Genomic DNA, 13,829 nt, shown 5'->3' on the forward strand with positions numbered 1-13,829 from the left:
TTAACACCTTGTCAATGCACCTCCCTTTTGATCCATTTTAAATCTGTCCCGAGTTTTCCATATTTTCGGCTTTCTTTGCCATCGAGGTTTTTATCTGTTTTACCGTATATACTCAGGTATAAGCCTAGTTTTTCAGCACATTTAAAATGCATTTTTATGGTAAAATAGGGTCAACGTATACTCTAGTATATATGGCACTTTCTTGTTGTTGTTAGTTTGCTGTGTTCTTCTGTTTATGAAGTCCAGGATAATAGGCAAACCTATAGAGGCAGAAACTGGATCGATGGTTTCTTGGGGGTGGGGGTGGCAGGGGAGGCTGGAAGGAAATGGAAAGCTAATAACGAAGAGTACAAGAATGAAGAAAAGGTTCTAAAAGTGATGGCGGTGATGACTGTGTAACTCTTCTCGATGTGAAGGAACTACTGAATTATATGATATGTGAATTCTATACCACTCAAACTTATTAAAAACCTTGAAAACAATGGGTTTGATATTTAGCTAAAACAAGAACACATATGTAGGAAGCATCCGCTGATCAAGGTGTTAACTAATGGGTGATCAATTAGTCCCCTGTGCCTCTGTGTCTTTGCACACAAAAGCATTGCAGACAAAAGCATTACAAAATGACTGTTATTTGTGACTTTGCTGCTAAAGACATTGAGAGATAACTCAGTATTTAAGATCTCTTTAAGGCTCTTGAATCTTGCATATCCGTGTGATTGTCTTTGAACTTAGTGCTTTTATTATTCTAAGGTTAAGAAACTGTGACTAGTTAAGTGACATTTGCATAGATAAGAGTTTAAAAATGTTTTTTAAGTTCTTTGATGTTTGGTTTGTAACCAATCCCTTGTAAAAAGAGTATAAAAATCAAGCTTCAAATATACTCAGTACTTCAGTCCATCAGACTGAAGGCCTCCCGATCCCATGCTTTGTATACATCTCTTTCCTTTCCTTTCATCCGCACGCCTCATTTCGAACCCAGCTTGATGCGGGATAGCTGGTCGAATCCCCCGCATTAATGGCGCCCAACGGTTAGACCAGCTATCCTGCACACATACAGTAGATTTGTTACACTGGGTGAAAAACCAAGCGAATGGAGACATCTTCATGTTGAAATGTGAGTAGTGCAGCCATTTTTGTACCTGAAAGCATATGAATACCTTAACTTTTAAAATAAAATGTTTTTGTAATGGAGAAAAAAAATTATGTACAGTCTTGAAAACTCTATATACTTTTTAATTTCCAAGGGGATACCAAATAACTTCCGCCCCCCACTGTGTGGTAGTTATATAATCATTTGTCAATTTGAGGATTAAGAGTGTAGGGATGGAGTCTAGCCTGTCAATCAGGTCATAGCCAACGAGGCCTCTGTGTGGCTATGGCCTTCTCCTGAGGATTCTGGGAACTCCATTAATCCTTCCCTGGAGGCAGGAGACTCTCTCTCTCTGCTCATTCCCTATGAGACATTGCAGCTGACAAGACACATGAAGACACCCTGACGCAGCCAGAACCCTGGGAACCGGAGAAGTCACGTGGAGACCCCTGCCAGCACTGGGATGCTTATAATGCCACTGGATCCACAAGACTTCCCACCCACTGGCCAGTGATCTTCCTGCATTCGGCATCACTGCATGTGTTTCGTGAGTCTGAAGAGGACTTTACACATTGGTATCAGACATATGGGCTAATATTGGACTTGATCTGGACTGGGCTGGAATGTTTTCTCAAGATTCAACTGCTCTTATATATAAAACTCTTTCTTATACACATATGAGTGTCTATGGATTTGTTCTCTAATCTGCTCAGACTGACACACATTGAAAATGGGACGGTAGACCAAACGAGTTTAAATCATCCTACAGGATCCAGAGCTGGGGATCTGGGTGTTCCCTAGTTCGGTCTGTAAAGGTTGGGGCAGGCTAGTTTTAGGAAATTACCTCTTCTCCTGGGCCTGACCTTTCCTGGAGGTGAAAGCGGCAAACCGCAAGGGCTCAGTAGTCAGGTGTGGGCTCAGGTGCAAAGGGGCGGGGGGCCAGCGCCAAGAAGCCATTCCACCTCCTCTCAGCGCTGCAAGCCATCCAGGCCTCCCCTCCTGAGAAGCACGCACCTCCCACCCATCCCGTGACGTGACGTGACGTGATGTACCTGGTTTGCTCTCAGCCGAAGGCGCTTCCTGAGGGCTCATGGGGCTAGTGTTTGGGGTTTCTCTGTAGGAGGGCGAGGCCCTTAGCGTCACCGCTCCCTTCCCCGTGCAGATTTTTGTAGGATCCATGTCTGAAATGAAAAGACCCAGAAGAGGGTTTTGAACTCCACGTTTCGCAGAAGATGACAGCAATAGTCAGCTACTGACACGTACAGACACCCCACCCCCACCCCGGGATGAGATGAACCACGTGGCAGTCACAGGAAGGCTCCACACACGTGGGTGGGGGAGAAATGAAAAGTTGCCCATGGATGGTGGCCAGGGGCTCAGTGCCGTGGGCCGAGGTCTGCCGCACGCATCATGAGGTTAGGGGGGCAGGTGGGTGGCGATGAATTCTGAGTATATGTATGAGTTCCATGTCAGCAGGGAGAGTCCACAATGAAAGCAGGTTGATTCCTTACATTAAATGACATTTAGGGGGCAAGCAGACGTCTCACTGATTAGTTAGGCGCAGTTCAGGAAAGCTTCCGTAGGATGGCTCAAGCTTCCAGGAACCACTCCCCCCCTTGACCCCCCCCCCAACACTTGTAAAAGAACATGCTGGCAACCGAGGGGACCAGGGGCCTGTCCTGAGGAAAACGATGACCCACGCAGCCCTCCCGTGTCAGCAAGTCCAAGTCAAGACCCTGGAACTGACCGGGCTGACCGAGACCCTGCCTGGAGAGAAAGATCCTGGGAGAGACCGCCACACACATTCCAAAAGAAAACACCTGGAAGCATGAACTCCTTCAATGGAAAGCATTTGCTGCCCCCAGGGGAGCCTGCCTAGCCCCTGCCCCACACCCGGCTCCTGGAGTCTAAAGAGTGGCCTGGTAACAGACCCTGATCCGTACACGGAGTTCAACCAACCCGGTTCTGAGTCGGCAATGGGGAGCGAAGCAGCCCATGTCTGGTGTCCTATAAGGTCCTAGAAGACACACATTCTTCTTTCTGTGCAGCTCGGCTGAAATGAACCCTATGGTTGCTTTTTGCAAACTTTTCACTGCCAGGATTCCTGGTCTAAACTTAGGATTAGGATGAGAGGCTAATGTGCAAGGGGGCTCTGAGAAGGAGGTGGGCTCAGGCATCTACCTCCTCCCACTCCTGGGTCAGGGCAGCGAGGAGCAAAGCCTCTTGTCTCCAGCTCTCCTGGCTGGCAGCCTGCCCTTGCCGACAGCTCAGCCACAACGCCCATCAGGGCTACAGAAGAGATCTGCCCTGTCAGCGTCCTTGCGGTGAAAGCCAAGCACAGAAACACAATGGATGATGGAGCATCTGACTGGTCCAATCCCATTGGGATGGTAAGTGACTGATGTCACCCACTGATCGGGGAAGCTGGTTCTCAGCCATTTCCACAGGACACGGTGCAGCCTATCGACAGGTCCCAGGGTGCATGGCCAGGGGTGTCCAACTCCTGAAAACACCCTTGTCTGTCTGCCTCACCCGGGCACCCTGGTGGTGCAGGGACTAAAGACTCAGCTTCTCATAGAACTTAGCAGGTGAATTCCACCAGCTGCTCCGAGAAAGGGAGTCTTACGCAGACTACAAGACAGTGCGAAGCTGGCCTGTAAGGTTGCTATGAACTCTACCTGATGCACTGGGGAAAGGTTATGTGCGTCCCTTGGTGGGGGGGTGGGTGGAGGACGGACAGTTGTCCCCTCACTTCTCCTTCAGCAGCTCCACAGAAGGAAGGCTGGACAATCTATTTCGGTACAGATCCCAGCCAAGAAAACCCTGCGGCCTTCTCAGTCCTACCCTGTAATCCACAGGGACAACCAGGGGTCAGGATCCCCCCCAAGGGGGAGCTTTGGGGGCGAGGTGGAGCGGGCTGGGCACAGGAGGCACTTGGAGATGGAGAGGACATGGAGACTGCACCCCCTCCCTGGATGGACGGGCAGGAAGTGGCCGCAGGTGGAGTGGAGGTGGCCCCCGGGCCTTCACAGAGGAGAGTCTCAGGTTTGGTGTCCAAGGCAGCTGCTGCATGGTCCGGCCACCCCAAGGTGCTCCGCAGGCCCACACTAATCCTGGGAGGGGCCGGGGCTGGAAACCCAAGTCCTGGGGGTCGGAGCGCTGCAGGGAGAGCCGGACAAGTGTGTGGACCTCAGACAGAGCAGCTTGGCCTCTGGATGGTCCCTTCTCCTAGAGAGGGGAGAGGCCAGGCAGCTGTGCTCAGTGCCTGCCTCTCTCTCTCTCTCTCTCTCTCTCTCTCTCACACACACACACACACACACACACACACACACGAAGGAAACGCACAAGGAAGTGGGAGAGAGCATGCAGGGATGAAGCGTCTAAGTCGTTGTTAGAAGGGAGGAAGACCCCAGCGTGCATGGTCGGCTGAGACTCGGGAAAGAAGCCCAGCGAGCCCAGGAGAGATACCTGTACGGAGGACTAGGTCTGCAGAGTTTGTCACTGTCTTCACGGGGATTATTTTAACGGCCGAAATAGAGCGTGCGCGTAAAGGGCTGGCAGTGGCTGAAAACACAAAAGGGTAAATGGTGCATCCAGAGGGAACATTTGGGAAACACTCAGGCTGCTGAGGAACTGGGCAGGGACAATAGGAGGAAGTCGCCCCCACGAGAAGAATAACACAAAGAGCCATGGACGCTGCGATTAAAAATAACCTGCTTTCTCCCGGTTCTGGTTACAAACCACTACATAGGGGCTCTTTCTCAAGCCACCCCCCAGATTTGGAGGGTCAGGGTTGTTCGCTGTCCTCCTGCCACACCAAGAGCTTGCCAGGGCTCTGCATAAAGAGGCTTACAGAGGCACAGATGGCCTGGCAAGCCGAGGAAGGGGAGAGCATTCACTCTGAGGGGAGGGCCCAAGGAAGCCAGTCATGGCCCATGGGGCTCAGACGAGAGAAGGAAAGAAAAGATCAAGTCCATCCGTTGCCCAGTCCCTTCAACCATCACAGATGCCTCCCCACAGCATCATTTCTTTGATGCTGGGTCTGCTCCACCAATCATATCCCTCCTGCCCCCAGCAAGTCAGAGCCCCCATCTGTCGGGCTGCAGATGGTCTTGCTTAAAGCCACTCTTCCCAAGTCAAGAGGGCGCCAAGCATCCAATTGCAAACTCAAGACCCTGGGCACCACCCAAGTGACACAGGCTGGGATCCAGACTCCCAGCTGAGCTTGCTGGGGTCACTGGCCGGAATGCAGGCAGGCTGGTTGGTGTCCTCCAGCGCTGGGTGGTCCAGGCTACCGACCTTGGGCTCCCTGCCTCCCCAGATGCTGCAGACTCAATGGTGGGCGCATCCCCAAACCCTCTTTCCCAGTACAAGCTGGTTGCAAGACCCCACCCAACCCCTCATCCTCGGTTTCTCATGCAGGCAATGCAGAGAGCTGAAACACATGCTCTGTGGTGCCAACGTCCCTGCCCCTCCGGTGGGTGCCGCCCAGAGGTCTTGTGGCCACAGATAATGGCTGCGGGGTAGGGCTGTTTGAGAAGCAAGACTTGCTGAAGAATCAGCCATTGTGCTGGAAAGCCTGTCAGTGCCTTTCCAAGGGGGGAGGGCGGCACTTCGGCAGAGGACAGTGCCCCCCTCCCCACCCCCAGGCCCTCCCATTATGCATGGCGTCTGCCAGACAGTAGCCGAGTGCCTAATAACCATACTCCAACCACTAAGCGGGCACAGCAATTCTCCTGACTGATCCGATGTCCCTCAGGGTACACCTGCCCCCTCTTTGGAAAGACAAAAGGGAGTCTTACCAAGGACCAAGTGGGACCCACTTCTATCTGTTACCCTCCCTCCCTCTTCAGTCTCTTGTCTAAAAAAGTTCCCAGGGGTGCGATGGGTGGCCCCACGGGGTTTGAAAGCATCAGAACCCCCATCTCTCCCCACATTTCTAACTGGATGTTCACATACTCCCGCCCTGTGCCCACCCAGTGCAGGAGCCCCGGTGGCATAGTGGTGATGCATTAGGCAGGTAACTGCAGGGTCCACAGTTGGAAACCACCAGCCAGCTCCAAAACATGAAGCTCTCTGCTCCTGTACAAGTCCAGCCTCGGAAACACACAGGGGTCACTGCGAGTCGGCCTCCATTCAGTGGCCAGGAGCTGGGGTGCTCACACCACACTACGGTTCACCAACATTCCTTACATCCAGCTTCACCAAGAATGCTGGACACCAAGAACACAGCAGGCAGAGCGCCACTGCAAGCTCAGAGGAGGGAAACTGGGCAGGGAAACCAAGAGGCACAGAACACAGGACTCTGCCACCCCCAAACCCCACCCACCCCCAGACCAAACAGGGTCCCTCTCCCCCCTCCTCCTGCCTGGTATGTCTTCCCTCTCCAGCAGTTTATGTCTTGTACATCTTGCCCTGTCTCAAAAAGAATACTTGCCGAACCAGACGGGAATGACAGTCAGAGGCCAAACATGCCAAACTCCGAAATTACTCTCTGGCAGCTGTTGCACTTTGCTTTAAATACCCAGCATCCGGACGGGTTGCCCTTCTGTTCTGATACCATAAAGTGTTGTCGGATGGGCGATTCACAGAACCGCTGGAACCCAGACTCTGAGCATGGTCATCGCCACCGCAGACCCTCCAAAGTCGTCCTCTCACAGACGAGAAGTTCACGCTGCCAAGATAAAGGGCCTCCCAAGACGCCTCTCTGCTCGGGGCTGGAACCCAGGCCTTCCCACGCCATCTGAATGCTCTCTCACAGCGCAGCCTGCCCACCCGTCTGCCCATCTGCCCGGCTGTTTGTGGAGCTCCGCTGAGTGTCAGGATGAGAGCATCCGGGACAAGCAGGGCCTTGAAGGTCACCTTCCCCACCACTGATTTCACACTGAAGGCTTTCGTTCAAAAAGTGTTAAAAACCGAAAGCACACACGCTTTGGAAAGCACACACGCAACTCTAAGAACAGACTGCACTGGGTTGGGATTCTGAAGGGCATCCCTGCTGTGCTACTGGGCAGGGTGAAATGGTAAGATGACTTCAGACTGACCAGTGCTGTAGCCACCTGGCATGAAGCACACCTCCTTCGAGGTATCTGATCTACCATTTACACAGCATCCCTGCCCTGTGAGCTAGGGCCAGTATTTGAGCACTGTGATCTCGCAGTACGGGAAGGTAGTAGACTCGTGAGATGCACGCGTGTGCTCACGGGGTCACGAAGCAGGCCTCCTGCTCATGGCCTCATCAGGCCAGGTCCGATGCACCCTGGTCCCTCTGGAACGGGACGCTGTCCAGGACTCAGCCCAGGTTTCTCTTCGAAAGCCTTACCTTTTTCTTGCCCATTGCTGCCTGGTGCCAACCCATTCACCACGGCCTGAGAAGCATCAACATCACATTCTGAAAGAAAGGGAGCATATGATCACACATCCCCACATCCTGCCGCGTCCCGCGCAGCCCAGGCTGGCGATGGAGTGGAGCGGGACAGTGGCCGAGGACCTGCCTCGGCCCATCTCAAGTGGTTCCATCCATCACCCCCAGGCATATCCTCCTGGTCCCACCCCACGCAGACTTCCTGGGTGTGGGAGTGGGTCCCTAAGGCGTCCAGGGAGTGCTCTGAGCATGCTGTGTGGCCCCGTCAGGGAAGACACAAGAGCTGTTAGAGGAGGGAGTGTGTTGTGGATAATCTAAGTTATCTTGCCTCTTGCTGCGGTTTCCTTCCTGGCATTAAAACAAAAAACCAACCTACGTAATTTCCTCCAAATAGCTTCTCCTAACAAAGGTCTATCTCCTACTCCATCTTAGTTTAGACGCTAGAAGCTCTGCCAGGACCTGTTTTGTATCATAGCAACACAAGAGCCTCCACCGACAGGCAGGTGGTAGCAGTGCAGATAGTACATTTGCCACAAATCAAACTTGGGTCTCCCACGTAGAAGGCAAGCATGTCCCCGGTGAGCCCCGATGCTTCAGGCGGCCTCCTGGAATCCTCATCACACCTCAATGAGCTGGTCCGTTCTACAGATGAGACTGCTGGCACACCCCATGATCGAGGCCACACAGGGAATGCGGTGACGTACGGCAGTCCTCCTGGTTCCTAACGCCCTCTCACCTGCACAGCTCAGGGTGTGGCTAAGAGGGCGTGAAGATGCTTGTTGTTAAATGACAGAGGTCTCTGGTAACACTCCAGGAAGGATGCAGGTCTCCAGTGGTGAGAGCGGCCAAACGGGGAGGGTGGAGGCAAGGAGGGATAGAAAGGGGGTATCGGTCACAAGGATCTACATTTAACCTCCTCCCTGGGGATGGACAACAGAAAAGTGGCTGAAGGGAGATGTCATATGGTGTAAGATATGACAAAATAATAATTTATAAATTATCAAGGGTTCATAAGGGAGAGGGGAATGGGGAGGAAGGGGGAAATGAGGAGCTGATACCAAGGGCTCAAGCAGAAAGCAAATGTTTGTAGAATGATGATGGCAACAAATCTGCAAATGTGCTTGACACCATGGATGGATGGATGGATTGTGATAAGAGTTGTATGAGCCCCCATAAAATGATTTTTTGAAAAAAACTAGGGGGGAAAAAAAAAGGAATGCCATTCTAGGAGGTCCCTGAAGCAGGAGGGCATTCACTGTGACATCCACATAGTCAAGCTCATGGCCACCGCCACCCAGCCTGTGGGTCTCAGAGTCTTCCAGGGTACTCTCAGAAGCCAAGGTGGGCCTTTGCCTGCAGATGGAAACTTCCTTGCTTGGAAGCCAGGGCTGGCAATCCATCAAGAGCATCTGTTCCCTGCACTGCCTTCTCCAGCCCATGCTCTCCCCGCCAAGCCCCAAACTGAAGATACTCAGACCCTATAGGGAACCCTCGTGGCATCGTAGTAATGTGTTGGGTTGCCATCTGCATGGCTGGCAGTTCAAGAGCAAACCATCCTCTCTGTTTAAGTATAAAATAATTAATAAAATACTCAAACCCGGTCATCTGCTGAAGTCTGGATTTTTATTGCCAACGGCAAAGCAAAAGGGTGAGCCAACTGCTCTACCAGCCTGGGTACAGAAAGGGTAGGATCCACTTATACTCTGACATGATGACAAACTCTCTACTTTTTTTTTAAATTAAAAGATCATTTCATTGGGGACTCTTACAGCTCTTATCACAATCCATACACCAACTGTATCAAGCATATTTGTACATATGTTGCCATTAATATTTTTTAACATTTACTTTCTATTTGAGCCCTTGGTATCGGCTCCTCTTTTTATACTCCCCCACCTGTGCGTTATTGCTGCAGTCACTAGGACTCAGTGTCATCGAGGTGTGTGCATAATGAAAACAGATGCAGTGTATCCTAGGCTGATTATATCTCAATCAGTTTCTTAAACATAGACAAGGACAGGATGATTGTCAAAATGAAAGACATGGTGCATTTAAGCACACAGTTCCCAACCATGAGTTGGTGCTCAATAAATCATACACAACAAGGACGGCAATGATGATGATGATTTATGTCAAAACTTGGGCTGTCATCCAAGTCTTCCAGTTTAAAAACTAAAATGCCACTGAGGCTTCTCAATGGGTGCTGTTGGGTGCCGTAGAGTTGGTTCCGACTTACAGCGACCCTACGTAGGGCAGACTAAAACACCGTCAGGCCCTGTACCATCCTTACAAGCCCACGGTTGAGGCCACCATATCAATCCATCTTGTGGAGGGTCTTCCTCTTTTTCATTACCCCCCACCTTACCAAGCCCAGCACGAGATCTTTTTCCTGCTCTGCTCCCTGCTGATGTAGGAGCCCTTGCACCATAGTGGTTATGCATTGGGCTGCGAGCCACAAGACCAGCAATTCAAAACCACTAGTCATTCTGCTGGAGAAAGATGAGTCTTTCTACTCCCGTGAAGAGCTAGTCTCGCCAATCCGCAGGGGCAGTTCTACCCTGTGCTACAGTGTTGCTGTGAGTCAGAATCGACTCAATGGCAGTCGGTTTGTGTTTTGGAGTTTTCGGTTCCTTATGATCACATGTCAAAGGTACAGGAGACAGTGCTTCTACGGAGCATTCTGGTTGTACGTCCCCAGGGCTTGTGTGTCCTTCTGGCAGCTCAGAGCACATTCAATATTCTTTGCCAAAACCAAAATTCTTTGCCAACACCATGATTCACATGCATGCAATCTTCTTCAGTGTTCCTTTCTTATTCATTATCCAGTTTGGGAGGCACATGAGGCAACTGGAAATACGATGACGTGTCAGGCACAACTCAGCCCTCCGTGGGCCATCTCTGCTCATGAACATGTGAAAGAGGTCTTATGCAGCAGATTTGCCCGATGCCGCACATCTCTTGATCTGTTGGCTACTTACTGCTTCCATGGGCATTGAGTGTGGCTCCAAGTAAAATGAAATAAACCCTCGACAATTTCCGTCCTTTCTGTGCTCATGATGTTGTCTATTGGTTCCGTTACGTGCATTTTTCTTTTCTTTACATTGAGTTATAATGCACACGAAAGGCTGTATGCTTCAGTCTTCATCAATAAGGGCTTCCATTCATTTCACAGTTCAGTATCGCAGGCTGCTGACCAGTCTTCCTCCAATCCTGCTGCCGAGTTCTTCTTCAGGTGGTCCAACTTACTGAATCACTGACTCCGCAAACAGACTGGATTAAGTGTGGTGAAAGACACACTTACCGGCACACATCTTTCCGATTTTAAACTGTTCAATAGTCCCTTGTTCTGTTGGAATGATTTCCCCTTGGCCTCTCAAGAACACAATTAAGTGTTCTGCAAACTCTTGCCTCCTCAATGTTAACCATATAAGTTGTTCTGATGTACAGTTGAATGCCTTTGTAAAGCCAATGAAATACTGATAAACGTGTTTCTGGTGCTCTCCGCCTTCAGCAAAGATCCATATGACATCAGCAATGCTATCCCTTTATGCCACGGACTCTTCTGGCAGCTCCCTGTTGATGCACTGTGACAGCGATTTTAAAAAATTAACTTCTGTAAGATTTCACTTGTAAGTGATATTCAAAACACTGTCCAATAATTTCTGCAGTATATTGGGTTGCTTTCCTTTGGAATGGACACAAATGAAGAACTCTTCCCAGTCTTCTGGCCAGGTGGCTGTCTTCCAAATGTCTTAGAAATATGCTTCCGATGCTGCATGAGTTTGTTCAAACATTTCAGAACCTCAGGCCCCCAAAACATTATACACGAAGAAGGCAAAAAGTCATTAAAAAGATAGGAAAGAAAGAAAGAAAAGGCCAGAGTGGATGTCAGAAGAGATTGAGACCTGGTCTTGACTGCACTCATCTAAAGTCAATGGTGAAGTCCAAGAGCTGAACTTCAAATCCCCAAAGGCAACTAAAGAAAGTAAGGCATTATAGTGAAATGTGCAAAGAACTGCAGGTAGAAAAACGAAAGGGGCAGAACAAGCCCGACATTCATCATGCTGAGAACTGAAGGAAATACTCAACCCTTGCGCTGTAATACTGAAGGATTCTACGGCGAAAAAATGGAACTCTGCAGGAAGTATCAAAAGAAGATGGAAGGAATACACCGTCACTGTTCCAAAAAAGAACTGGACAATGTGCAACCGCTTCAAGAGTGAACACATCATCAAGAACCTGTGACACTGAAGGAAGAAATCCAACCAGCACGCAAGGCACTGGCGAGAAACAAGTCTCCAGGAATCAGTAACTGAAGACCAGCTAACCAGTGCTGGAGGCCGCGAGAGCGAATGGGAAATCTAGGGACGTTTCCAAGAGAAGATTTTCAAAGGACAGAATGACCAGTTTAAAGTGACTTACCGGAGCTCATGGTGATGACAGGACAGGTCTTCTGCGAGGGGGGCCCTGGATCTCTGCAGAAAAGCAAACGGCACGCATGAACTTCATGAGCAGCAGGTTCAAGAACCCCCGAGTCTGTGGACTGTGACAAGAGCTGCAGGAGCCCCATAGAAAATTAGTTAAGAAGAGAACACCCTATTTTATCTTCTTTGGCAGTAAAAGTACAAACACCGTGAGCTTTCCTGCCGCAGAGCCGACACAGGACTCACTCGGCCGGACCTTGAGCACACCCCGCCCCCCCCCCCCCCCCACCCGCTGCACTCGGGCTTGTTAGCCACTCAACTGTGAGCCCATCCCAGATCTCCCTCGGCTTCAGCATTCTAGGAAAAGGCTCGCGTGCCGTGCGCGCACACAGTCAAAGTAGAGGGGAAGGGAAAAGCCACATTTCAGGACAGAGAGGGGGACTCGCATCACAAACTCATGATCCGAAGTTATTAATAATACTAGTGAACAATTACATACCAGACTGTGCACAGTGACATGTTCCAAGTGCTTTAAATACATGAAATCATTTGAACCCAACAAAGACTACTGCATATGCCCTGAGCTGCCAGAAGGACACACAGGTCCTGGGGAAGTACATCCTAGCTGTGGTTCCCAGGCCTGCAGCACTCTCATCAGCCAGGAGCTTACTAAAGATGCAGAAGGCTCGGTGCATCAGTGGTCACTGCAGTGCTGTCCGGAACAGCCAGAGATCAAGGCAATACACCTGTCCACCAACGCAAGAACGCCCACATAACAGGTGGTGTACACAGACAAGGTAACAGCATTCATCCCTAAAGAGAGAGGTTTTGATACGTGGTATAACGTCGATGAACCCTGAGAACATTATGCTTCAGACGCACAAATCATTCGAATACCACAAAATATCAAGGCGGGGAAATAGCTTATGGGTTATGGGGGAGGGGGGTGACTGTCAAAGAGGGGATGAAACCTTTTAGAAAAAAATAGTGATAATGATTGTACAACTTGGTTAGTGTTACTGAAGTTTACATTTTAAAATGGCGACGATGGCTAAAGATGTCGTGTGTATGTGTGTGTGTGTAAACATCTACGATCATTTCCCCTTAAATTTTTATTCATTATTTTGGATTTCAAAAAATATGAATTAGTCATTTAATATTGTGGCCTGTTATTTCTTTTGCCAGAAGAATAAACAAGTCTGTCTTGGTAGATAGACAGCCAGAATGTTCCTGCTTTAGAAGAAGGACAGGCGTTCCTATCTCATATTTGGGGCGTGTTACAAGGAGAGACCATCCCCAGAGAAGGCATCATGCTTGCTTGAGGATGCGCTGAGAGGGGGGAGAGCCTCCACAAGTCTTACTGACGCGGGGGCTGCATCCAGGGGCTCAGACAGCGTCACACCGTGAGGGTGGTGCAGGGCCCAGAGGCCTTGCATTCCATTAGGAATCAGAACCGACTCAAAAGTTACTTGCCAACAAATCAGATAGGATTTCACTTGTACGATGACTGCGGTTTTCCTAGGATTGCAATACTACCTATTTGAGGGAAAAAAGCAACACCATTATTTGTTTTCACATGTAGACAATAAAAACAAACAAACACCTTTTTAGTGTAATTTGGATGAAAGATTACAGAACAAACTGGTTTTCTGTTCAACCGTTTATACACATTTTTATTTCAGACATTAATTGCGATTGCGATCTCTACTATATAGCTCTTCCCATTTCTTCCCTGTGTTTATCATTAAAAAAAAATTTTTTTTAACTGCTCAGATCCTACCCCAGACCGAATGAATTAGAATGTGCAGTTTAACACGATCCCCAGGTGATTTCTCTGTACTTCTACGTGTGAGAGGCACTGATGTAGAGAAAACCAACCCCCTGGGTCATGAATTCTGTAACAGAGAGGGCAAGAGGCAGTATCGCAGGTCTGTTATAAAGACACATA

General features: G+C 49.7%; 1 protein-coding gene across 17 annotated transcripts in view; it reads right to left on the reverse strand.

The window, feature by feature from the left end:
* SORBS1 (sorbin and SH3 domain containing 1) overlaps positions 1 to 13,829 on the reverse strand; it is a 280,510-nt gene that overhangs the window by 115,077 nt on the left and 151,604 nt on the right. For 9 of the 17 annotated variants that reach the window (XM_075534904.1, XM_075534902.1, XM_075534909.1 and 6 more), the window contains exons 3-6: positions 11,880 to 11,932; positions 7,416 to 7,484; positions 4,562 to 4,657; positions 2,146 to 2,274 (exon numbers count right to left, since the gene is read on the reverse strand). In XM_075534904.1, the coding sequence (XP_075391019.1) occupies positions 2,146 to 2,274; positions 4,562 to 4,657; positions 7,416 to 7,484; positions 11,880 to 11,889 (304 nt within the window). In that variant the 5' untranslated portion in view covers positions 11,890 to 11,932. The remainder of the gene's footprint in view (positions 1 to 2,145; positions 2,275 to 4,561; positions 4,658 to 7,415; positions 7,485 to 11,879; positions 11,933 to 13,829) is intronic. The other 8 variants (XM_075534905.1, XM_075534903.1, XM_075534910.1 and 5 more) reach the window with 1 other exon arrangement.

Source organism: Tenrec ecaudatus, chromosome 16 (assembly GCF_050624435.1).
Source record: "Tenrec ecaudatus isolate mTenEca1 chromosome 16, mTenEca1.hap1, whole genome shotgun sequence".
In the NCBI taxonomy this organism is placed as follows: domain Eukaryota; kingdom Metazoa; phylum Chordata; class Mammalia; order Afrosoricida; family Tenrecidae; genus Tenrec; species Tenrec ecaudatus.